Here is a 26,237-nt window from a genome sequence, read left to right on the forward strand (position 1 = left end):
GTGCCCAAGAAGTTCTTAAGGTTGAAATAAAGCAACTCAAGTCCACACAGGAAGCCACAACTCACCACATTGGCATCTGATATAAGTGATGGCTGGAGTCCCAGTTACTCTGCCTCTGATCTCCTGAGAAGGCAGCAGATGATGGCCCAAGTATATGGATTTGGTCTATACCAGCCCTGGCTACTGTGGCCATCTGAGGAACAAATCAGTGGATGGAAGATGGATCTCTCCATCTCTTCTTCTCTCTCTGACACTCTTCCTGTCAAACAAATAAATTCTAAAACTTAAAAAAAATATCCACACAAATCCACATGGAAAAAAGTGACAGTAAATATAAGTAGTTAGGGCAGGTATCTAGTACAGTGGTTAAGATGTTGCTTAGGAGGAGGGTGCAGTGGAAGGAACACTATACTCCTAAAATCATACTGTGAAATAAGAGAAATTTGTCCACCTTATATAAGTAAATGCAAAAAAATTAAGATTTATTTATTATTGAAAAGGCAGATTCACAGAAAGGAGAGACAGCAAAAGATCCTCCATCAGCTGGTACACTACCCAGATGGCCGCAATCACAGGAGCTGAGCTGATTTGAACCAGAAGTTTCTTCTGAATCTCCCATGTAGATGCAGGTTTCCAAGGCCCTGGGCCATTCTCCACTGCTCTCCGAGGCCACAAGCAGGGAGCTCGATGGGAAGTGGAGCAGCCTGGACATGAACCACCCTCCACCTAAGGTCCCGGGACTTGGAAGGTAAGAATTTAGCCATTGAGCCATTGTGCTGGATCCAAATATATACATACATGCATATATATATATATATATATGTATGTGTGTATGTAAAATTTATTTATTTTTATTGCAAAATCAGATATACAGAGAGGAGGAGCAACAGAGAGGAAGATCTTCTGTCTATTGATTCACTCCTGAAGTGATCGCAACAGCTGGTCTTGTGCCAATCCAAAGCTAGGATCCAGCAGCAAGGAACTACCTCCAAGTCTCCCACATGCTTGCTGGGTCCCATGCTTTGGGCTGCCCTTTATCACTTTCCCAGCCCACAAGCAGGGAGTAGGAAGAGAAGTGGAGCATCTGGGACACAAACCAGTGCCCATATAGAATCCCAGCATATGCAAGGTGAGGACTTTAGTCACTAGGTTCCTGCACCGGCCCATGTTAATGGAAATTTTAAAACAAACACAAACCTAATGCATATTTAGATGAACTGTATTGAGAACCAGTACAGTAATTCATGAGAATCAGGATGGAGGCAGGCACTTATTCTAACAGTCCTGATGCCAGTTAAGATGCCCACATCCCAAACTGCAGTGCCTGGGTTGGATTCCAGGCTCTGGCTCCTGACTCAATTCTGGTTAACGTACATCCTTGGAAGCAGCAACTTATGTCTCAAATGATCAGTCAGGTTTCTGCTACCACACTGGAGATGCAGAGTTTTAAAAAGTTTTAAGTACCTGGAAAAAAATATCTAACAAAGAGCTCTACATTGTAGATTAATATCTGTTACTAGTATTGGTTAGAGAGATCCTTGATATAATATTAGCAAACTAAGTGCAGGAAAACACAGAAAGAATATGCACCATGAGCAAATGGAATTTATCCCAGTAATCCATGGGTGATTCAACATATCAAAATCAATATAATACATAATATCAGAGGAATGAAAGAGAAAAATGATATAACTATTTCTGATACAGCAAAACAGCTTGATAAAATTCAACACCTCTTCCTGATTAAAAACACTCAGCAACACAGAAATAAAAGGAAAATTCCTGTATCAGATAGAGGATACTGATGAAAAACAAAAAGGTAACATATTTAACAGTGAAAACTCAACAGTTTTCCTCTATCTCAGGAACAAAACAAGGTTCTTTACTTTGAAGACTTCTGTTCAATACTATATTGGAAGTTCCAGCCACACCATGTAGCAAATAAAAAGAAACAATGACAAATTGGAAAGGAAGAATTAAAATAATCCCTATGTACAAATAACATGATCTAATACATTAAAAAGTCCTACAAGTCTATGAAAAACTGTAAATGTTAATGACTTCAGCAAAATTCTAGGATATATTATATAAAAATCATTATGTTCCACTACTCCAACAATGAAAACCCAAAAATTAAAATTAAGAAAACATTATCATTTACAATAGCAGCAATAAGAACAAATGGGATCGTTTTAGCCATGGGAGCAAAAAATTCTACACTAAAAAACAGAAAATGCTGCTAAATAACAAACCTAAGGAGACCTAAATAAATTTTAAGCTCCATGTTCATGAACTGGAACACTTAGCATTGTTAAAAAGGCATTATTACCTCCCAATCTATGCTTCAAATACAGAAAATCCTACAAATTTCAACAATTCTAGAAATTTCAGCAGCCTTAAGAGAAACGAAAAAGCTAGTTCAGACACTGATGATGAAATTACCAGGTGGCTAAAATAATGTTAAAAAGAACACATTTGGAGAACTCTCAACTTCAAAGTTTTTTGTACAATAATCAAAATAGTATGATGTAGAGCATAAAGATAGATCAGTGAACAGTCCAGATATAAAACAAGTGCATCTACAGCAAACTGATTTTCCGAAGACAGTAATGATCTTTTAGGCAAGAATAAAAGGTCTTCAAATAGAGCCAGGACATGAACAAATATACAACTCATACTATAAACAAATATCAACTGAATATATAAGAGCTAAAATTATAAAGCTTTAAGAAGAAAATACAGGTATAAATCTTCGTGATCATGGATTCAGTAAATAATTCTCAGATACAGCACCACAAACATCCAAGATTATAATAAAGTAAAAAGACAATGGGAGAAACCATTTCCCAATTATTGCAAAAAATAAATTGTGTGGGTTTACATTCAATTCTTTGTGGAAAACATACACATAGTGGCTCAACTGGCTATTCCTCCACCTACAAGTATGGCATCCCATAAGGCATGTCCTAGCTGCTCCACTTTCGATACAGCGTCCTGCCCATGACCTGGGAAAGCAGTGGAGGATAGTTCAGGTTCTTTGGATTTCCACAAGAGACCTGGAAGAAAGTCCTGGCTCCCAAATTCGGATAGGCTCAGCTCTGTCCATTAAAGCCACTTGAAGAATGAACTAGTGGACAGAAGATTTTTTCTTTGTCTCTGCATTCTGTAAATCTGCCTTTCCTTGTTTATTTTATGAAAATAAACAAATAAGAAAGAAAGAAAGAGAGAAGAGAAAGGAAGGCAGGCAGGCAGGCAGGCTGGCAAGCCGGCAAGCTGGCAAGCAAGCATAGAGACAGTTTGAAAAATCAGTGGGCAGTGGGATACCTAAAAAAAAAAAAAAAAGTTCCTTGACCATCACCTTACTATTAGCTTTAGTTCTATTGGAAGCGGTCTTTCTTCTCCTTAGATAACCTCTGAAATAATACTAATGCCAGGAAAAGTTCCTTGACTTAGATGTCTCAGAGGCATTTGGGGAAAAACAGAAAGAGAAGGCAGTGTTCCCACACCAAGATGTCTGGGGACCGAGGCCTGGAAGCATCCTCCTTTCTCAAAAAAAAAAAAAAAAAAAGCCCACGGGCCTCAGATGCTGCTGAGCCAACTGCTGTAGCTATAGCAGCCAGTGAGAAGAAAAAGGCACAGATTTTCTGAAGCACCATAAGATGTCTCCATGACTATGGAACCCAGAAAGCTGGATCACAGCCTGTTTTAGGTAAACTCCCTTCAGAATATGTATCATCTGAAAAACATTTTCACTGAAACTGATGTTCTTAAAACTGCTGGCATTTGATAAAGGAAAAGTAAGCTGACCAAAATTCTGAAGTAAATCCATGAGAAACAAATCTTCAAATTTCTCTTGTGAGCTCTTTTTCTCTACTTTCTAAGAATTTCTGCAATTACTTTCACTGAATTTTTCCTTCTCTTTGTCCTAGAAATGTAACTCCAGGGTCAAGCAAAAAAAAAAAAAAAATCATCTCCTTATTTTGCTTTAATTTAAATACAATTCCTTTAAGCAAACACTCTCCAAATAATTCCAAGTGACATCATCAACTACCTATTCTACATCCCTGTCAAGTCTTTCAAGACATACATTTTCTTCCCTAGAAAAATAAATTCTACATTTTCATTTTAAAATTTCTCTTTATTCTCCTAATACGGGCTTAATTGTGTCCCGCCCTTCTTCTTCATACACTGAAATCCTAAGTCTTCAAAATGAAGCCATGTTATGAGCTAATGTGGCTAACGTACTTGTGAGAAGTGAAAGGGACTAGAAAAGACTCGTGAAACCACAGCCAGACGGCAACCACCTGCAAGCCAAGAAGGGCTTCAGGAAAGCTGATTCTGCCAAAATCTTAGATGGATGTCTGTTGCTATAGCTACCCAATCTGTGCTTTTTGTTATGGTAGCTCTTGCAAACCAATACAGGTAGTATAATCAACATAGACTTCTTTATCTTGCAAATTATTGGTGAATTTGGCCATAAAAAACTTGTTACAGGGAAATTTCTTAATGTTTAGAACCATTTAACAATAACCAAAGAAGCCAACACAACTGAAAAGATCATTATAATATAGATGCTAATTGCTTTAATTTGTTGTTAAACATTTTTTAAAAATTGAAACTTTTCATATAACACTTTAATTTTTAGATTGAAAGGGGTAATAAATCACCTGCCAATTTGTCATAAAGCTAGAATATGCACAGAAACTTTTTTTTTAATTTGGAGCCAGTTGGCACACTTGCACATAAAGAGAAAAAAACTAGTAGAGAATAAAAATACACACATACAAACAAGCGGGTGCCAGAGAAGGAAAGTGGAACGTGTAATGCAAAACAACTCAGAGAACCACACTTAGAATCACAGATATGTCCAACTGACAGCTCCTAATCCCTAGCTGTGTGATGGTCAACAAGATATGAACAAGCACAAATAACATTTAAAGAGCATTTAAGAGTGGTAAGAAATGACAAAATACCTATATTGAACTTACCTCAGGTGGGACAGTGGTTCAGGTATTGGTTAAGATTCTGTGAGGGGCACTTACATCCCCAATCAGAGCACCTGGGTTTAAGTTCTGATTCCATACCTGATCCCAGTTTCCTGTTACTACATTCTCTGGGAGGCAGCTCCTCAGGAAGTTGTATCCTTGACACCCACCAGAGACCTGGATTTAGATCCAGGCTCCTGACTGTGGAATGGTTAAGCCACAATTATTACAGACATTGGAGAAGTGAGCCAGCAGACAGAAGGGGTGTGTGTGTGTGTGTTTCAAATGAGTTAAATTTTTTTAAATGTTAAAGGTTAATTTAATCATATTTTAAAATCATGATCTATGGAATTAGATCTCAAAACAAACATAAATATATATTTCTACCAATGCTGCCAGACTAGATAGTTAGATAACAACACTGTAAAGGTTACTGCATTATTTAAGATCAGTAAACTAAAATTCATGAGAAATGCTAACAAAAACAAATCCTACAGTATTATTTCATACAAATTTTTAATATTTCACGATTAGGGTACAACCAGACCTTGGAGAACAGAAACAGTAGTAGACAACAGGTGGGTGCCTATGAGTTTTGTAATCACTCAGACTTTAAGAGAACAGCAGGGAGTAAAAGACTAATTGTGTTTCTGAATCTATTTTAAGCCCAAAATGTCCACCTGCAAACCAAAGGAATCTAACACTGCCTTCTATATGGCAGGTATACTGCACTCCATGACTCACCAATTTTTATAGCAACTATGTGAAGAATAGGCTACTAAAGTCAGTTAGCAAACAAGCCAGTTGAATTTAAGAGAAGCAAACTACTTGCCGAAGGCTAGGCACTGGGTAAGAGAAAGAGCTGAGACAGAAACCTAGAATGCATGGAGCTTGTCTGTCTCCGAAAGAGTAAAAACTGGAGTTTTTTATAGCTCATGTCTAAGCCAAAATTGTCATGAATGATAGCATCTGCATCATTTTATCACAACTGGAAATGAAACCAAATGGTGGCAAAAAGAGACATTGTATACCCACTCTTGCAACTTCAGACTAAATAAGAGATCTATGGGAACTATCTACATTTACAAAAAACATACTTAAATGTGTGCTGAGATTGCTAAAACTTTGCTTTTCTCATATTTTGGGAAAATTCAAAACAAAATTATTACCCTTCCTTCCTTCCTTCCACCCATCCATCCATCCATCTATCCATCCATCCATCCATCCATCCATCCATCCATCCATCCATCCAACCATCATTTAAAAGTCAGAATTACAGAGAGAGGGAGAAAGCAACGAGATTTTCTATCCTCTGGTTTACTCCCCAAACTACTGTAACACTCAGAGCTGGGCCAGGCTCAAGCCAGGAGGCAGGAGCCAGGAGCTTCATCTGATTTTAAAAGTTATATTGCTAATCACTAATTTAAGGTGAGGTGATGGGTGTGTAGTGGTATTTCATTGTCATTTTAAGAAATGACTGATAACATTATTTTTTCCCACTCACTGGCTAGCTATATAGTATAATTTGTGAAGGATCTGCCCCAATACTCCCATAAACCAAGTTGTTTTACTGTTTGCTTCAGGAGATTCGTCACATATACTTGTCTGAAAAAGACGGGATTCCTTCCGGGTGTCCCACATGGGCGCATGGGCCCACGGATTTGAACTATCCTCTTCTATTTTTCCAAGGCCATTAAGAAGGGGAGCTGGATTGGAAGTGCAGCAGCCAGGACACAACCTGGCACCCATATGGGATGCAGGTTCCATGGATGGAGGCTTAGCATGCTGCCAACCCCCCAAATAAACTTATCTTAACTTATATTTTTCCATGAACTTTTTGAAGTATGCTCACATTAGTTTTTCTCCTGTAATTCTTCATTGAAAATGTTTTTATATAACCTAGAGCTTTTCTGTCATATGAATTTTCAAATCAGCTTATAAATTTCTACAAAAAGAAAACACTGCTAAGGTAATAAACTTAACACTAAACATAGGTCATCAAGGTAGAATTATTTAATTTCTAAGTACTTGGATCGTTCCTAGATACCAAATGTTGGCTTTTATTTTAAATTCTACTGTGGTTAGAAAATATATCTTTTCAGTATTCCAATTCTTTGAAATGTATTGTAACATGTTTTGTGGTTTAATATATGATTTACCTAGGATTGCATATTATGTACACTTGTACTAGGTTAAGGTGATTAATTAGTGGCTTTTTGACCGTTCACATCCTAACTGTTCCCCCCTAGATTTTCTTTACATTATAAACAAAACACTGCTAAAAAGTGTATAAATATAAATTCAGTGTATAAATATCACAAAGTACATAAAAATTATGATTAAAATGTCTTCGTGATAAATTTTATCACTATGAAATACCCATACTTATCTAACAGTATTGACTTCAAGTATACTTTATCTAATATAACCACTGCACCTTTCCAATGTTTGCCATCTACACACATCGTTTACAACATATTTACCTTCAATCTATTTGTCGCTTTATGTTAAAAGGCACCTATAGAATACGGTTTGTAGAGAGGTCCTACTTTTTATTTAATGTGTTAATCATCAAGTCTATACTTATAGATTTTTATTTAATGTGTTTATTGGTAAATTTGATCTAGGTTTATAATTTTGTTATTTTTTCTTGTTACTATATTTTAGACTCTTCTATTCACTTAAACCATCATTTGTGCTCTCCGAATATGTTGAAAAGTTATAGTTTGATTTCTCTGTATTTTTTTAGTGTTTGTTCTAGGAATTATATGCCTTTAAATTTCAGTGATTATAATTTTCCACTTTATATAAAATAAGAACATAGTTTTATCTACCTAGCCCCATCCTTTATGCTCCATGTTGTCATGTTAAATTCATATATACCAAAAATACCCTCCTTTCAATATGGACAAAAAAGAAGATAAGCAAGAAAATGGAGAACTTAAACACAAATAATCAACTGCACCTCACAGACATATTTAATCACATCAGCATACATATTCTCCTCAATGCATGATATATTTTCCATGATATTTTATGTTAGATCACAAATTAACTCAAAAGTGTTACAAAATCACCATGGAGTACTATAAGTCCTCAAAAATGAAGGAAATTCTGATAACACTGAAGACATGACACTTGGTGAAACAAGTCAGATACAAAAAATTTCTGCTCCAGCTCCCTGCTAGTGTGCCTAGGAAAAGCAGTGGAAGATGGCCCAGGCGTTTGGGCCCGTCACCCACGTGGGAGAACCAGGCGAAGCTCTGTCTCCTGGCTTCAGCTTGACTCAGCCCTGGCCATTCTAGCCATCTGGGCAGCACACCAGCAGATGGAGAATCGACTGATAACTCATGCACCCTCCCTCCTTTGCTCTCCTCTTCTCTCTCTTTCTTTCCTTTTCTTTCCTCACCCCTCCCCTCCTCTATTCTCCCTCTTTCTTTCTGTCATTGTAAAATAGCCAAATTGGGTTTTTTTTTTTTTAAAGACAAATACTGTGATTCCACTCCTATAAGGATAACTACAATAGATAAAAATCACACAGAAAACAGAACTGTAGCCTGCCAGGAACTGTGGGAAAGGGGAAATGGGAGTCACTGCTAAAAGGCTTGGGGCTTCATTTTTACAAAATGCAGAGTTGTGGAGTGGTGATGATGGCTGCACAGCAATCTATTATATTTAATACCATCAAATGCAGTACTTTAAAACAGGGTGGCAACTTTTGTATATTTTACAAAACAAAAAATTCATGACTATGCTCATTAAATTTTGAAAAGCTTTAAACTCTGTCAGGTTGTTTTCTAAAGTGTAATAATACCCCCCCTTGTAAGAACACAAATTTTGTTTTTTCCCGATTTTGTAAATTTTTTCCACATTTCCATCTTTTATAAATTACTGCATTGCTTTTTTTTTTCTTTTCCTACTGGTAAGAATACAAAGAAAACATCTGTTTCATAACAATGAATCCATATTTCAAACTTGCAAATCACATTTGGTTTCTCCTTAAAACTACAAACTAGTTTCAGATCATTTCTCTCTACCTGATAGTTTCCCCTGTTCAGCATCTTATTAGGTCTACCAGTCAGTATTTGCAAAGGGGTCACAAAGTAAAGTACACGAAGTAAATGAGAATTACATAACAAGGCTCACCTAACCCCAACTTCCTTCACACTTCCTGAAAAATGTAGGCTATGAAGAAAACTCACTGCTATGGCTCTGCTGCCCTCTATAGGAAAGTTTTTTGGAAGATACAAATTAAGTAAAATGAAAATCTAGGCACATCCGGAATGCTGTTAGTTTCAATTGGATATGGACAGTCACATCAATAATTTACATTTGCTAAAGGTCCCGAAAGCCAACACCACAAAGAGAAATTATTGTTGTTTCAGGAATAGCTTTCAAACTTTTTCAATTAAGGTTCAGAGAAGGATCAGATGTTTAAAGATTTGTAGTTAAGATGTCTACCTCCCTGGATATAGTTAGTACCTGGGTTTAATTTCCAGCTCCAGTTTCCTTAGGAGAGGGAGGGTGTCTAAAATAGTTGAGTTCCTGCAGCCCACATGGGAGATATGGCTGTACTCCCAGCTCCTGGCCCAGTCCCACCTCTGTGGGAATTTGGTGAGCAAATCAGCCAAAGAGGCAATGCTTGCTCATTCTTTTGCTTTGTGTATGTATGTGCATGCATCTGCCTCCCCACAAGAACAAAATACATTTTTAAAAGGAAGGACAGAGCTTTGAAACTTCCGAGTATCCACAAACATATATCCAGCAGCTAGACCCATATGGAAGTGTGGAGCACAACTGGGTCCCTCCTTACATCCTTTACTAAAAAAGTAAAAAAAAGAAAGAAAGAAAGAAAAAGATTTAACAGCTATCAGCACTTGGAAGAGACTGTAACTTGATAAAAGAACAAACAAAATAAATGGACTTGTCTTCAGGTGGAAGCAACGGAAACAGAGAAAGGAACTGAGGTCAGAGACACCAGTGCCATGACAGGACAGACTATGTACCCAAAAGCATCTTTTCTAAATTACAGCAACATCTTCTCAATATCTCTGTGGACAAACCGCTTCTTCTAATTCGTTTTTAAAAATATGAAAGCTGCTTAGTTCCCATGTACTACAGGGGTAGTCAAGCTGTAGTGATGGTTTTTGAAATTATCAAACAGGAAACATTTGCCCCAAGATTCAGGTAAAGGAAGTACAGAAGCAGGCCAGTCCTAGCACTGTCGTGCAACACTGTCTGTTGCCCTTGCTGGGCAACAGAGCTGACCAAACAAGCACATGGCAGAATATGCAGAAGCCCAGCCACATGCAGATGACAACAGCTTAGTTCATGGGAACTTCAGCCAAGATGGCTTTGAACAAGAATGATTTCTTCCTGGCAAAAGCTAAGAAGTTGCCAGGGAGTTAACCCTAGAATCTGCAGTCTGTCACAGGCCAAAACTGAGGTGTGGATCTCTATCAGCTGTTCCTCAGAACAAGAGCCACAGGTGGAGAAAGGGGTGGCCAGTGGCAAACAAGCATGGGCTTTCTTCACTTTGTTCACTTTCTTCACTTTGTTTCATGCTGCAAGTCAGTGACCTACTTATCTTTCTCCTCCCAGGGGTCCTTCCCATCTTTTCAGACAACACTCTTATCTCCTGCCCCTTTGCCCTTTAGCTTTTAAGAATTGCTGGTTTTGATCCTATTCTCCCTCCTCTGCCAAAAATGGAGAAGGTGGTTAATCCAGGAACTGAGGAAGATGGTTTCTGGTTGAATCACATTAAGGACCCTGAGGGAGAACTAGGCCCGGAAGAGAAGGCAGTAAGGAAACATTCCCTTTCTGTTTTAATTCGGTATTTGAACACAGCAGTATTCATGGTTGACCTTACAAAGGGAATGAAAGGCAAGTTCTCAGGCAATGGGGGGAATCACGTTGTTTACTGGAGAGAGGAGGACGTGTACATCTCTGGCTCTATAACTCTTCCAGCCCATTTCACCCAGTCTCCTAGGTAACCTAACTCCTCCCTTTTAGTGAGGATCAAAACTCAAGTCTTCAAAAAAATCCTCACTGGTTGCCTGCCTCTCTGACTCCGTAGTCACCTAGTGGCAGAGGACAGAAGGGATCAATTTCTGATACCCCATCCTCTGACTGACACATTGGCATTTCCCCCTCTCTCTGGCATCTGCAGGCCTCACAACCCCATGGAGTCTGCACTTTAATAGGTGGTAGTTCAGTGGGATACTTGTTTTATGGGTGGGTTGATGGATTCACTGCCCTTTCATTTCTTTGCTGTTAGTAAGCAAGGTTCAATTTTACTTTAGTCATAAGATATTTGCATTTCTTCCTCAGGGAGGCACCCATACACCTCTTCCTCGGGTCCTTTGGTAAGATAACAATTAAATTGTCATTATAGAAAATGAAGGCCTGAAAACCACATTCTTTGCAATTGTTGCAAAAACGAGGTCCTTTGGAAGGCATCTGGGAGAATTTCATACAACTTAAACAATTAGACTATCTGCTAGCTAAAAACAACTCTCCAAGGGTCTTTTTTTCAAGTGAGTATCAATGTTTTTGTCATCCCCATATTCCATCATTTCATGAGTAGTCATCAGTGGGTCTGACATGGATAAGGGCATGATATAGCTTGTTACTAATTTCATGTAGCTTCATTTGAGTGAGCTGCAGCTCCTAAATTAAATTACAAACTGCTTGTGGGAAGAAAAAAAATCAATTAAATGGGTCAAACTCTCCAATCAGAAGACACAGAATGGACAAATGAATTTCTAAAATAAGATTGAACAATGTGTTGCCAACAGAATCACTACGCTATTAAGGACATGTATAAACTGAAAATGAAGAGATAGAAAAGGATGTATCATGTAAATGGAAACCAAAAGAAAGCAGTGGTGGATACATATAAATAAAATAGACTTGGAGGGCCCAGTGCAGTAGCCCTAGTGGCTAAAGTCTGGCTGTGGAACTTGTTCCAGAGTTCCTTGCCTTCAATCTGCTAGTATCCCATATGGGCACAGGTTCTAATCCGGGCGGCCCTGCTTCCCATCCAGCTCCCTGCTTGTGGCCCGAGAAAGCATTTGAGGACGCCAAAAGCCTTGGGATCCTACATCTATGTGGAAGAACCAGAAGAAGCTCCTGGCTTCAGATCAGCTCAAATCCAGTCACTGCGGTCAGTTGGAGAGTGAATCAGTGGATAGAGATCTTCCTCTCTGTTTCTCTTCCTCTCTATATATCTGACTTTCCAATAATAAACAAATAAATCTTTTTTTTTAAAGATTTTTTTTTATTATTTTTTTATTGGAAATGCAGATATACAGAGAGACAGAGAGGAAGATCTTCCGTCCGATGATTCACTCCCCAAGTGAGCGCAACGGTCGATGCTATGCCGATCCAAAGCCAGGAGCCTCTTCCGGGTCTCCCACGCGGGTGCAGGGTCCCAAAGCTTTGGGCTATCCTCAACTGCTTTCCCAGGCCACAGGCAGGGAGCTGGAAGGGAAGTGGGGCTGCCGGGATAGATCCGGCGCCCATATGGGATCCCGGGTGTGCAGGGCGAGGACCTTAACCACTTGCGCCATCGTGCCGGGCCCAACAAATAAATCTTAAAAAAAAAAACAGACTTCAAATGACAAATCGTAAAGAGACCTAAAAAGGTAATTATATATAATAATGCTAACAATGCATCAAAAAAAAAAAAATAGAGCAATTCTGACTATTGGCAGATACTTGGCACAGTGGTTAAATCTCTGCTTGGCCCTCTGTATCAGAGTGCTGGTCCCAAGGCCCAGGCTACTCATTATTCCAGCTTCCTGCTAATGGAAGTCAGCAGATGATGGCTCACATACTTGGGCCCCTGCCATTGATACTGAAGACCCAGACTGAGCTTGAGACATCTGACTTTAGTATTTGGGGAGTAAATAAGCAGATGAAGATTTCTATCTATCTCTACCTTTCAAATTAATAAACAAAAATTAAAAATTGGGGGTGGGGGTCATCATGGTGGCTCAACAATCTAGTCCTCTGCCTTGTAATGCCAACCAACATCCCATACGGGTAATGGTTCTAGTTTTGGCTGCTTCACTTCCAATCTAGCTCCCTGCTTATGGCCTGGGAAAGGAGAGGAAGATGGTCCAAGTCCTTGGGTTTCTGCACCAAATGTGGGAGACCTGGAAAAAGCTCCTGGCTTCTGGCTTCAGATTGGCTCAGTCCTGGTCATTGCTGCCATCTAGGGAGTAAACTTGTAGATTAAACATTTCTCTCTCTTCCTCCCTCTCTCTCTCTTCTTTCTTTTTCTCTCTGTTAATCTGCCTTTCAAATAACACAGTGATGAATATCTAAAAAATGAAAAAGTAAGACACTAAAAAGTAGATTTAACAAAGGAATTAAAACAATACTGACAACCGTAAAACACTAATGAAGGAAGCAGCAAACGATATAAATATATTCCATGATCATGGGAAAGATATTACATGTTCATAATTAGAAGAATTGATAGTTTTAAACGTATTCCTTAACTATGAAAACACACAATTTAAACTGAGCATGCATTTTCCTTTAGGAAAGATGGAAACTGGTAGCAAGAGGGCACTCAGATTGCCAGCCTCAGGAGCTTCTGAGCATTCAACAACTCTGGAGCTTTCCTAACAGGCCAGAATTTACATAGGTTATCAAAACTTTCGTTGGAGGAATAAAGCACATCTTAGTTTATTGTACTGAGAGAGGTGGCATGAGTAAACCTAAGTACGACTCTACATCAACTCCTACAAATCATCAAACTTTTGTGGTGCTGGTGACCCCTACGACATCACAGATCCCAGAAACTTGAAAACACTAAGCAGAAAACCATGTCTCGACACATCACAACAAACAGCTTGAATCTAATAATGAAAACAAGACCTCAGACGATCAACATGAGAAGTTTTGTTCTGACTGGCAACAACTCAAGCCAAAATAGGGCAATGCCTTTAAACTTGGGGGGGAAATAGTTCCAACCTAAGATTCAATAGAAATTCTCAACCATACATCAAAGTACAGTATAATAAAAGCATCTTCAGATACCCCAACTATCAAAAAATCTACACATCACTTCTAGGAAGCTACCAGAAAATGTGTTTAAACAAAACTAGGGTGAAAACCAAGAAACAGGAAAACATGAAATTCAGGATAAAGGAGAAGTCTGCAGGAGAGAAGTGAACCAGTTCCTTGAATGATGATGAGCAAGGATCCCCAGGGTGACAACATCCACACAAAGGAGAGGATCTGGAATCCAAACCATAGCATCTGGTTCTCCAAGGAAATAAAACTGATAAAAAAAATAAGTCTGCTATGTGTGAAAATTCATATACAGACTTAGAAAATAATAAAAAATGAGGACTATGTTGATGTCTATTAATGCTACATAAACAAAAATCAATACGGCCAGTAGGTGTTTCACACACTGGTTATTGTTAGTGGGGCATACACTTCCCATAGCAGAGTACCTGAGTTTGAGTCCAGGCTCCTGTGCTGCTTCAGGCTTCCTGATAATGCGCACCCTGAGAGGCAGGGGTGAAGCCTCTGGAGCTGGGCCCTGGCCAAACCTGTACAAGACCCAAATGGAGTTTCAGACTCCTGGCTTTGGCCTGACCCAGTCCTAGCTACTGCAGGCATTTGGGAAGTGAACCAACACAGTTTTAGGAAGATCTCTGTGTCTCTGCCTTCCAAGTAAGCCAGTATATTTTTTTTTAAATCCAAATAAGGAACTCTAAAAAAAATTTTTATAAAAAACTTATAAAGAAAAATAATGCATTTAATTGGCCTTAGTTGTCAGTATTCCTTATTTGCAATAATATAAATGCCGAATACTAATACTAAACTAACCAAACCCTGAATCTCTGTACTAAGGGAGATGGAAGGACAGCAAAATTCAGTGTGCAGCTGGGAGTAGAAAGAGAGAGAACAGAGCTCCATGTTCACTCATGTTGAGCACAAGATTCAGAGGCAATGTCGTAAGACTCAAAAAGAGGGTTTATCCTCTCTTGGAGCCCCCTCTTGTCACTACAGCAGGAAATCTCTCTCTTTTACTCTTTTAAAGAAATCTTGCTTTGCACACTAAAACTTCAGCACACAAGTTCTTCTTTCATATGAGACAAGAAATGAGGGTGCTGTCTTTTGCATCAAATTCCCTGCAATAATGTTGGCCCCAACTGGGTTCTGCCTTTTCCATTTCAGATCCTTCACTCTGCTTACATGCCTAGGAAAGCAGCAAGAGAAGGCCCAAGTGCTTGGGCCCCTGTACCTATGTGGGAGACCCAGAAGAAGTTCCTTTTTTTCTGGTTTTAGACTAGACCAGCTCTGGCTACTGCAGTCTTTTTGGAAGCTAACCAAAGGATGGAAGATTCATATTCTATCTACCTATCTTTCAAATAAATAAATAAATCTTAAAAAAAGAAAACCTCAAAAAGAACCCTCTAAGAGCAAAAAGTGCTGTCCCTGAGAAAAGAGGGTGGGAGAAAACAATAGAAAGCCATGATTAACACATGCTATGAAAGAATACAAATTTGGGAAATGATTCAGTCCTACCTTTGGGAGCTCAGCCAGCCTGTCGTCACTCGTCAAAGAAGGGCTACTCGCACAGGAAGCACTGTCTGAGATGTCCACCGTACCCTCGCCATGTTCAAATTCATTACACTCACCAGAGTCTTCCCTGTCACTGTCGAGCTCCCAGTCAATAAATTCATCTTAAAAAAAAAACACAATGTTTAACTTACTTCATTTTAATCTTCTTTAGAAATTTTAAACTTGCTTCATTTTTAATCTTTAGAAATTTTAAATTGATTTTTATTCTCAATAGTTATATCCCTGTCACTGAATACATTTTAAAAATACATCAAGAAAGTGAGAAAGAGGGCCCAGTGCCATCGCCTAGTGGCTAAGGTCCTTGCCTTGAACACGCCGGGATCCCATATGGGTGCCGGTTCTAATCCCAGAGGCCCTGATTCCCATCCAGCTCCCTGCTTGTGGCCTGGGAAAGCAGTCAAGGACGGCCCTAAAGTCTTGGGATCCTGCACTGTGTGGGAGACCCAGGGGAAGTTCCTGGCTCCTGGCTTCGGATTGGTGCAGCATTAGCCATCGTGGTCACTTGGGGAGTGAATCACTGGATGGAAGATCTTCCTCTCTGTCTCTCCTCCTCTCTGTATATCTGACTTTTTAATAAAAATAAATAAATCTTTAAAAAGAGAGAGAGGGGTATTTAAACAAAAAAAAGAAAGTGAGAAACATATTTCTAGTCTTACCTCTAGTCTTTCCTTAGTTTTTACCACCACCCCAATCTAAGTTAACTAGATTTATTAGCTGGTTTTACATTCTTGCAGTTTCCCCTATCTATTCAAGTAAACATATGTACTTGTGCTAGGGTACATGTTTCCTCCTTTACAAACCATGATTTCTTTCTGATTCACATAACTAAAAATGCTCTTCCTGACCACTAAGCAAGGGATACCTTAATTCTCTTCTACAGTAACAGTATTCCACTATCACTGAAGCAGAGTTTACATAGTTCTCCAAATTTTTCAAACATTATTATCTACCCAATAATTTTTGGAAGTATCATTATTTGGATGCTACTTTTGTAAAATATTTTTCTTTTTAAGATTTATTTTGTTTTTATTGGAAAGGCAGATATACAGAGAGGAGAGACAGAGAGGAAGATCTTCTGCCCGATGATTCACTCCCCAAGTGAGCGCAACGGCCAATGCTATGCCGATCTGAAGCCAGAAGCCTCTTCTGGGTCTCCTGCGTGGGTGCAGGGTCCCAAAGCTTTGGGCCATCCTCGACTGCTCTCCAGGGCCACAGGCAGGGAGCTGGAAGGGAAGCGGGGCTGCCGGGATTAGAACAGGCACCCATATGGGATCCCGGGCATGCAAGGTGAGAACCTTAACCACTGCACCATCGCGCCAGGCCCATACTCTTGTAAAATCTTAAGTCAGAAAATTAATCCCCAGCTACAGACAACTGCCTAGGTTGTGTTATACCCAGGCAAGTGTTACACTGCTGGGCAAAAAAGTACCCAATAGCTGCTGGGCATTCTGAACCTGGTTAATGCCAAATCAGCAGAGTTGTGTCTTCTATTTTTTTTTAATATATGTGGAGAATTCTGAGCAGCACCATGCAGTGCAACATGGCAGAAGGCAGGGCTGGGACATGCCATTCTGGCCCCCAGGCAAACTGTCTGCTGCCACACAGAAGGGTGGTAGGCTGCAAATTATCAGGCAAAAAGGGTCTGGGAACATACTGGAGCGTGGGCCACCGAGGGTATGTTTGTCAGGTGAGGACTGACTTCTGGGGGCTTCTGGAGGGGATCAGTGCACACACATGTAGCCAATGGCAGAATGGCTTGGGGACAGGGAAAAACAGAGGGCATGTCTAGGTCAGGCCAAAGTACCCACCGATGTGGGAGACCTGGGCTGAACTAAATAGCATCACCTGCCACTTATAACACACACGGAAGCTGGGACCAGAGGCATGCCTGGATGGGCTAGGCTGCAGCACCCACCAATGCAAGAGATTGAATCTGGGGGAAGATTCTGTAGGAGACTTGTGGACTTGCTTCCGTAGGACTTTAACAGGCATCAGTTTGCACAACAGCAGGGGGTGATGACAAGCTAAGCCAGAGTGGAATGAGGAACTCACCAAGAGTGGAAGCCTGGGGCTGGGAGGAGACTGTGCTAGATTGGGTTGCAGCACACAAGGCACACTGAGGACAGGACTGAGGACAGGACTGAGGACAGACCATGCCAAGCAGGGCTGTGGCACCCACTAGCACAAACGAGATCTGCAGCCAGGAATAGGTCTGCTAGAAGAACCTGAGGAATTCATCTGCTAGGCTGCAGTTCACACTGAAGAACACAAGAGCAGAGGTTTGGGGCAGGCCAGGCCAGGTAAAACTGCAGTTCTCATCCACATGTGTGTGGGCTAGGTCTGGAGACAGGTCTGGCTTGGTTAGACCACTGGGATATGCAAGAGCCAGGACAGAATGTGGGCTAGGCTGGGCTGGGCTAAGCTGCAACATCCACAGCAAGAACTGAACCTGGGGTGGGCCATGCCAGGGTGTGTGAAAGCACATCCACTGGCACAAACAAGATATGGGGCCAGGAATGGGCCTGGTAGGGAAACTTTAGGAACTGCGCTGCTAGGCTACAGTTCTACTGATGAGGATGAGAGAAAAGGCTAGGATGGACAAAGCTAGGTAAGGCTGAAGCACTCATCAGCATGCGTGTAGACTGGGTCTTGGGGCAGGCCAGGTGGCAGTAGGACAAACTGGACTAGCCCCCTCAACACTCTCATCACCAGTTTACATGAGAGCCAGGTCTGGAGGTGGGCCAGGCTGGGCTAGGCAGTATCACTCACAGTGAAAGCTGGAACAGGTGTGGGCCAATCAGGCTAGGTCTTAGTACCCACCAGTGAGTGTCAGGACTGGAGTTTAGCCATGTCAGGCTGGGCTGCAGCATCCGCTGACACAAGCGAGATCTGAGGAACTCCTCTGCTAGGTCACAGCTCCTGTATGTGAGCACAAGAGCTGGGGCTGGGAGCAGACCAGACTACTCTAGGCTGTAACACCCATCATTTGGCCTGGGTCTGGGGGTAGGCTTGGCTGGACCAGTCTGCACTACATGCTGGCTCAAGCAAGAGCCAGGATGGTGTGCAGGCCTGGATGGGTTGGGCTACAAAACCCCATCTTTCAGTTCATATGAGGGCCAGGGCTGGGCCAGGCTGAAGCACCTGCTGGACAGAGCTGGAACTTGGGCTGGGCTGGGCTGAGGCAGACTGAAGCACCAACCAATAAATGCTGAAACTAGGTGACACCATGCCAGACTGGGCCACAATACCCACCAGCAAGCATTAGACTTGTGGCTGGGAATGGGCCTAGCAGGGAAAATTCAGGGGCTCCTTGCTAGACCGCTGCTTTCCACTGGTGAGCATGAGAGCTGGGACTAGGAGAGGATCAGTCCAGGTAGGATTATAGCATATGTCAGCTGGCATATGGGCTGGGTCTGAGGCGGATCAAGCTGGGCTAGGCTGCTACACCTAGTTAGAACATACAAAAACTAAAATGGCTGAAGACCAACCAGGGGCCCAGCATGATAGGGGTCCCAAGTGGGTGCCAGTTCTAATCCCGGCAGCTCCACTTCCCATCCAGCTCCCTGCTTGTGGCCTGGGAAAGCGGTCGAGGATGGCCCAAGGCCTTGGGACCCTGCACCTGCGTGGGAGACCCGGAAAGAAAGTTCCTTGGCTCCTGTCTTCAGATCGGCGCAGCACCAGCCGTTGCTACTATTTGGGGAGTAAACCATCAGACAGATCTTCCTCTCTGTACATCTGACTTTCCAATAAAATAAATAAATCTTAAAAAAAAAAAAAAGAAAGAAAAAGACCAGCCAGGTGGTTAGACTGCAGTACCTATGAAAAATGCCAGAACTGGGTATAGGTCATGTCCGGCTGGACTGTAGTATCCCCTGACAAGCATACTATCAGAGGCTGGGAGTGGGCCTGGTAGGGGAACTGTAGGCACTCCCCTGCTAGGCTGCAGCAATTATGGGTGAACACAAGAACCAGAGCTGGGGTGGACCCAGCTGGACAAGGAAGCAGCACATATCAGCATCTGTGTGGGTTGAGTCCAGGGGCAAGTTGAGCTGAGCTAAGCCAGATGGGTATACATGAGAGGCAGATGGGATGTTAGCTTGGTCAAGCCAGGCCACAGTACAAGCCGGCATGTATTAAAAACTAGGGCTGGGGTTGGGCCTTTTGGGGGTGATTCAGGGTCGCCCAAACTAGGCAGTGGCACCTGCTGATCTGTTTGAAGATCAGGCCTGTGGTGGTCTGAGCTGGGCTGGAGTACCCATCAGTCTGTGTGAAAGATGGGACTGGAGGGGAACTTACTTGGCAGCTACAGCCACCAGTACGTGCGTTAGCTGGAACAGGTGATGGACCAACATGACCCTGCTCTAGCTGGTGCACACAGGAGTCAAGTCTGAGGTCACACCAGATGAGGTTTCTTGGGAGACTCTCCAACCAGATAAAGAAACTCAAATGCCAACCCCAGGGGGAAATCACAAGACGGAGTTGTAGCATACAGCAGTGATGTCAGACAACCCTGGCTTTGAGTGACACATTTACTGAGTCAATCTGGGCCAGTGATCACTTCTTTAAGTCCCAATTTTCTTCTGAAAAACAAGAATATCTTTAGCTCATAAGACTCAGCAGCTATCAAAGCCACCTTCCAGAGAGGCTGTCGACACAAACTTAACCTTGAGTGTACAAGTAAGTAATAGTTAAGTAGCTAATATGAACCGTTAGGATCAAAAATCACAAGCTTCTTTTGGGAACATTAAAATTTTAAATACTGGGCCCAGTGTGTTAGCCTCGCCTTGCATGCCCGGATTTTATATGGCCACCAGTTCATATCCTGGCCACTCCACTTCCCTTCCAGCTCCTTGCTTGTGGCCTGGGAAAGCAGTAGAGGATGGCCCAAAGCCTGGGGACCATGCATTCACATGGGAGAACCAGAAGAAGCTCCTGGTTCCTGGCTTCGGATCAGCTCAGCTCTGGCCATTGCAGACACTTATGAAGTAGACTAGTGGATGCAAGATTTTCTTCCTCTCTGTCTTTCCTCTCTGTATATCTGACTTCCCAATAAAAATAAATAAATCTTTAAAAGAAACATTTTATATACTGAAAACAGCTTCAAATTCAAGATTTGTAAAACAACATGATTTCCGTAATTCTATACTTATCAGCTGGGGTGTGTCCTTTAGGGGATACCTAGCATCTGGAGACATCCTTGGTTGTTCCAGCAAGAGCTAGGGATGTTACTGTAATCCAGTGAGTAGGAAATGGGGATGCCACAAATATCCCGCATGGTACAGAAATTCTCTCCTCAGGATAGTCAGCTGGTCCCAACTGGTAATAGTGCCAAGACTGAGAAACACTATTTTAAATTAATATATTATATAAGAAAAATACCATCAGAATAGAAACTTCACAGAAGTTATACTTTAATCACACATTAATTGTTCTAGTATTTACCCAATAATAAGCTAGCCAGATGGTGGTGTAGGTGTAGCATTATGACAGAGTACAGAGTCCTAGCTTTGAAGTGAAACAGACCTAAAACAGAATCCCAACATAATCTAATAGATCCAATCTTACGTTGTCAAAAATAGAACTAGTCCTATATCTTCAAAGTTACTGAAAGAAATACTAAATGAGAAAATATCTCTAAAGGGCTGAAATATAGACTAGAACTCAGAAAGGATCATAATCAGTTATAAATATTAGAAAGGCATATAAATTCTGACAATAATAACCAAATGATTAACAAAAGTAAGAATTTTTTTTACAAAATTAGTTTACCGTCATTCGTCTGATCTTCTGGACATAAAATATTCCTGCCACAAAGCCTGTATGTTCCAGAGCCATGTTCATTATCACTCTGTGATTCAAAAATTATCTTATCCTCATCTGACAGATCACTTCCACTGGAACTCCAAGTTATATCAGTAAGTCCACTGGTACTCTTAGAAGTGGCAGGTGCTGAAAAAGAAAAATAAAATTCATAATAAAATCCATAAATATGATCAACCACTATATTTATTTATCAAAATGATATTTTAAACATGTTACTTTGCCAAAAAAAAAAAACAATAAATATACAAAACTCTAACAACAATGAAAGCAATGTTTTCTGGGGGAAAAAAGCAGAATTGGCTGACAAAGCAAATGGCTACATTCCCAAAACAATCACACAAACAAAAACCAAAATCTTGAAAAAAGATTTTAAACAATTATATATAGCTTGCTAGAATATCTGACAAAACAAAATTTCAAAATAAACTACAAATCCAGCAATTAATGATGAGAATGCTGTGTGCTGCCCCTAATCCTCCAATATCCCTGGTAACACAGGTTGCTTGAAACATGTAACAGCAAATCTCCACATTCATTATTACTTTCAATCTTGAGATAACAGATCTACATGTAGGTGTAATAAATGAGAGACCATGTATCCTTCACCTGCTTCCTCCAATGACTTGCAGAACTGCAGTACATCACAACCAAGGAACTAACATCGATTTACTAAGATCAAAACAACTCCACAAGAGCAGGCTGCACTATTCACCCTTTCTATAGCTCTACCAGCTACTCACAAATTCCTGTGCTGCTTCTGAATTTCTGAAACTTTGCTTCTACAAGAATGGTATACAAAGAAAATCGTATCATAGAATCTTGTGCTCACTAGGCAGTGTTTCACGGTGTACAGGTACGTAAGTTCATTTACTCTTTCACCTACAGATGGATACCTGCCTTGTTTCCAGTTTGTGGCTGTTGTGGATGAAACTGCTTACGAATATGCATGCCTGCAATTTTTATCCTTTGGGATAAATGTCTAAGGATATACTAGGTTGTATGGTAATCTGCATTTTTTTTTAAGATTTATTTATTTTTATTGGAAAGTCAATATACAGAGAGGAGGAGAGACAGAGAAAGATCTTCCATCTGATGATTCACTCCCCAAGTGGCTGCAACAGCTGCAGCTGAGTTGATATAAAGCCAGGACCCTGGAGCCTTCTCCCGGTCTCCCTTACAGGTGCAGGGTCCCAAGGTTTTGGGCCGTCCTCAACTACTTTCCCAGGCCACAAGTAGGGAGTTGGACGGGAAACAGGGCCATCGGGATTAGAACTGGTGCCCATATGGGATCCCAATGCATGCAAGGCAAAGACTTCAGCTGCTAGGCTACTGCGCCAGGCCCAATAATTTGCATTTTTAACCTTATTTTTTTTAAAAAGGCCAGATTGTTATGCCAAGATGGCTGCACCATTTTACAGTCTGCCAGTAAATGCGTTCGTCATCTACCTATTCCTTCTATAACTTCACTGGATTTTTTTTTTTTAGTTTTAACCTTTCTGATGGGCAGACTTAGAAGGTACGGGGCTAGCCCCTCTTAATGGAATCAGAAGTAAACCGAAAGCTTTAAAATAAAAAGATTTATTTGACAGGAAGAGTCACAGAAAGAGACAAAGAGAAACTGATCTATCTGCTGATTTATTCCCCAAATGGTTCCAGACCATCTCCTTGGGCTATCTTCTGTCGCCCTCCCAGGCATACTGGTGGGAAGCTGGAGAGGAAGCACAGCGGCGAGGACCCAAGTGGGCGCTCTGATACGGGACGCCAGTATTGTAGGTTTGACTCATATATCACAACACAGAGCCCCAACACCAAACTTTTAAATATTTATGAGGAAAGGGAAAAAAAACACCCATCTGAGTCCCTGTTTCTTTTTTTTTTTTTTTTTTTTTTAAAGATTTATTTTTATTATTTTTTCATTGGAAAGGCGGATATACAGAGAGGAGAGACAGAGAGGAAGATCTTCCGTCCGATGATTCACTCCCCAAGTGAGCGCAACGGGCCGATACTATGCCGATCCGAAGCCAGGAGCCTCTTCCGGGTCTCCCACGCGGGTGCAGGTTCCCAAAGCTTTGGGCCGTCCTCTGCTGCTTTCCCAGGCCACAGGCAGGGAGCTGGAAGGGAAGCGGGGCTGCCGGGATTAGAACCGGCGCCCATATGGGATCCCGGGCGTGCAAGGCGAGGACCTTTAACCACTTGCGCCACCGCGCCGGGCCCGAGTCCCTGTTTCTTAACCATTATGCCAAGTTCCTAAGACAGCTGCAGACCTCCCATTTAATTCATCACAGCTCAACATGAGACTATGAAAATATGTAACCATTTGTGCTTCTATACCATCTCGTAAATAAGACAGAAGAATTAACAGCTGCATCATTCAAATTTTCACAAACCAAAACTCCAGACTTTCAGAATTACAAGCACCAAACTGCACATCTCAGACAGTTAAAAGCACTCCAGCAATGTATTAGTCAATAACTCATTTTGCTTGCAGAAAGGGGCTGAGTGTCCTTGAAAGCAAGGCCCATTCCAATGACAAGTTATAAACACTTCTGAATGCCACTGAGTGCCAGTCATTGTATTAGCATGGGGGCGGAAAGATGTCCTCTCCAATCATTCACTGAGATCTGGGCACTCTGTGCCTCAAAATGTCACTTTATTTGGAGACTTTATCTGATGAGATAACAAGTAAGCCACCTTAAAAGAAGGGGCAATTGAGCCTGGTGTTATAGCCTAGCAGCTAAAGTCTTCGCCTTGCATGTGCCGTGATCTAATATGGGTGTCATTTCAAATCCCAGCGGCCCCACTTCCCATCCAGCTCCCTGCTTGTAGCCTGGGGAAGCAGTTAAGGGCAGCCCAAACCCTTGGGACCTTGCACCCATGTGGGAGACCCGGAAGAGGCTCCAGGGTCCTGGCTTCGGATCAGCTCAGCTCCAGCAGTTACAGCCACCTGGGGAATGAATCAGTGGATGAAAGATCTTCCTCTCTGTCTCTCTTCCTCTCTGTATATCTGACTTTTCAATAAAAATAAATCAATCTTAAAAAAAAAAAGGGGGGCACTCAAGACACATACTCATCCATGGAGGACAATGTGAAGAGATCCAGGGAGGGATGCTCAGAAGCCAAGGAGGGAGGCCTACAGGAGATCCTGCCTTCAAGGCTCTAAGAACTAACCAGTCCTGCCAAACCTCCACTTGGACCTCTAGTTCCAGGAGCTGTGAGACAATGGTTTCTGCTAATGAAGCCATCCAGTCTATAAGCCATTACTATAGCAACCTGTGGAGGCACATCTACCCAAGAGATAAAAGAGCGACAGAGAAGCAAGCCCAGAGAAGCCAACTCTTCAGTGGGGTATAAAAACAAGTCAACAAACAGCAATGCTTTCGATTGGCAGGAGGTCGACATCAATTACGACAGGTTGTGAGAAAAATTCTGCAGGGGATTTCAGGAGAAAAATTAAATAAGAATTCCTTTTATTTTTCTATTTGTCTTATTTTCACTTTTCTTGGTAAGTACTTTGATTGTGTGCAAGCTCTGTTTTTTCTATCTGCAAATAGGCCAGACTGCTCATTATCCCAAGTGTTTATCTTCCTTCTTTCTTGAGTCTTCAGACAAGATCCTTTGCCAACATTCAGGTGCTGCTTTTCTCACACTCTCCCCTTCATTCCTCTCCACCCTCTCCTCTTCAACTGCTCCCAGTACTGCGCAGACAAGAACCAAAGTCATGGAGACGGGCCTGTGACCTTACACTTCACATGTGTTCCCCTCCAAACATTACTTCCTCACTCCAGATGTGGAACAGAATTTTTATATTGGGATTTTTGTTATGACGCTACCTTACACTAATACTTTAGGAGCCATTATTTTCAAAATGTACCACTTCTAGAAAATACCATGAACTCTTTTTTCTTTCAATTCCTACTTCTAAGCCTTAATTAAACTATTAGCAACAATAATTTCTGATCTTTAACAAGTAGCATGTGCTATCAACCAGGGGTAAGGAATACTGTTGTTGCCAAGGGTTATTTGGCTATTCATATCACTCTTGGTGTACATGAAATCATCAACTTAAAATTAGTTTGCTATACATTTACTGAATTTCAGTTTTCAGCTGCAGTTATGTTGGCAGAGCCAGACTAATAATTTCATTGCCATCCCCCACTCCTACTAAACAAATTACATAATCACACAAGCTTTTGCATCTCTCTAAGACACAGTGATCTTTCTGAAGAGTAGAAAGAACAATTATTGTTAGTGAAGAAAGTCAATCTCAAAAATATAAATGTTTTTTCTAGTATGTGGCAACTAATGTAGAATACCAAAACAATTTATAGGAATAAAATAGTCACTTTGGGATATGATTGTAGTTTTTAGCACGTTTATGCTCCTGTGAAACTGATTTTGCTCATTTTCTTATTGAATATTATAATTAGCAGTGATTTAAGCCTGTGCATGTAGAGTGGATTAAAATTATATCTTTGTGAAAAGTGATTAAGAGAGGAGAGGGAGGGAGGGATATTAGGGGAGAGCATGGAGGTGAGGCCAAGTGTGTTATCTTCTTGGAACTGTACCTATGGAAAGCATGAAATTTGTTCTCTTTATATTTTTAAGGAGCAACTGGAACGGCAGCTCTGAAGACTGACCCAACCATCCTGGATCCAGCACCACCATGAATACCTGGCTTACTCAGCACTACATAAATCCCCTAGGTCTCTGTCCCCTTAGGGCCCACTGCAGAAGTAAGCTTTGTGGCCTTTAGGTTAAACCGCGTTCTCTGCCAACCCCTACACATACCTGGTGGCCCTCCCTCCTCAGTCCCCTAAG

At 41.3% G+C, this 26,237-nt stretch overlaps 1 protein-coding gene across 1 annotated transcript in view; it reads right to left on the minus strand.

Annotated features, from left to right (window-relative positions):
* SPIDR (scaffold protein involved in DNA repair) overlaps nt 1–26,237 on the minus strand; it is a 364,582-nt gene that overhangs the window by 311,058 nt on the left and 27,287 nt on the right. Inside the window, exons 4-5 of the mRNA XM_040972593.1 lie at nt 21,366–21,545; nt 15,540–15,697 (exon numbers count right to left, since the gene is read on the minus strand). Of these exons, the coding sequence (XP_040828527.1) occupies nt 15,540–15,697; nt 21,366–21,545 (338 nt within the window). The remainder of the gene's footprint in view (nt 1–15,539; nt 15,698–21,365; nt 21,546–26,237) is intronic.

The sequence above is a fragment of the Ochotona curzoniae genome, unplaced genomic scaffold (assembly GCF_017591425.1).
Source record: "Ochotona curzoniae isolate NIBS_2020 unplaced genomic scaffold, NIBS_Ocur_1.0 contig_2318, whole genome shotgun sequence".
NCBI classification, from domain to species: domain Eukaryota; kingdom Metazoa; phylum Chordata; class Mammalia; order Lagomorpha; family Ochotonidae; genus Ochotona; species Ochotona curzoniae.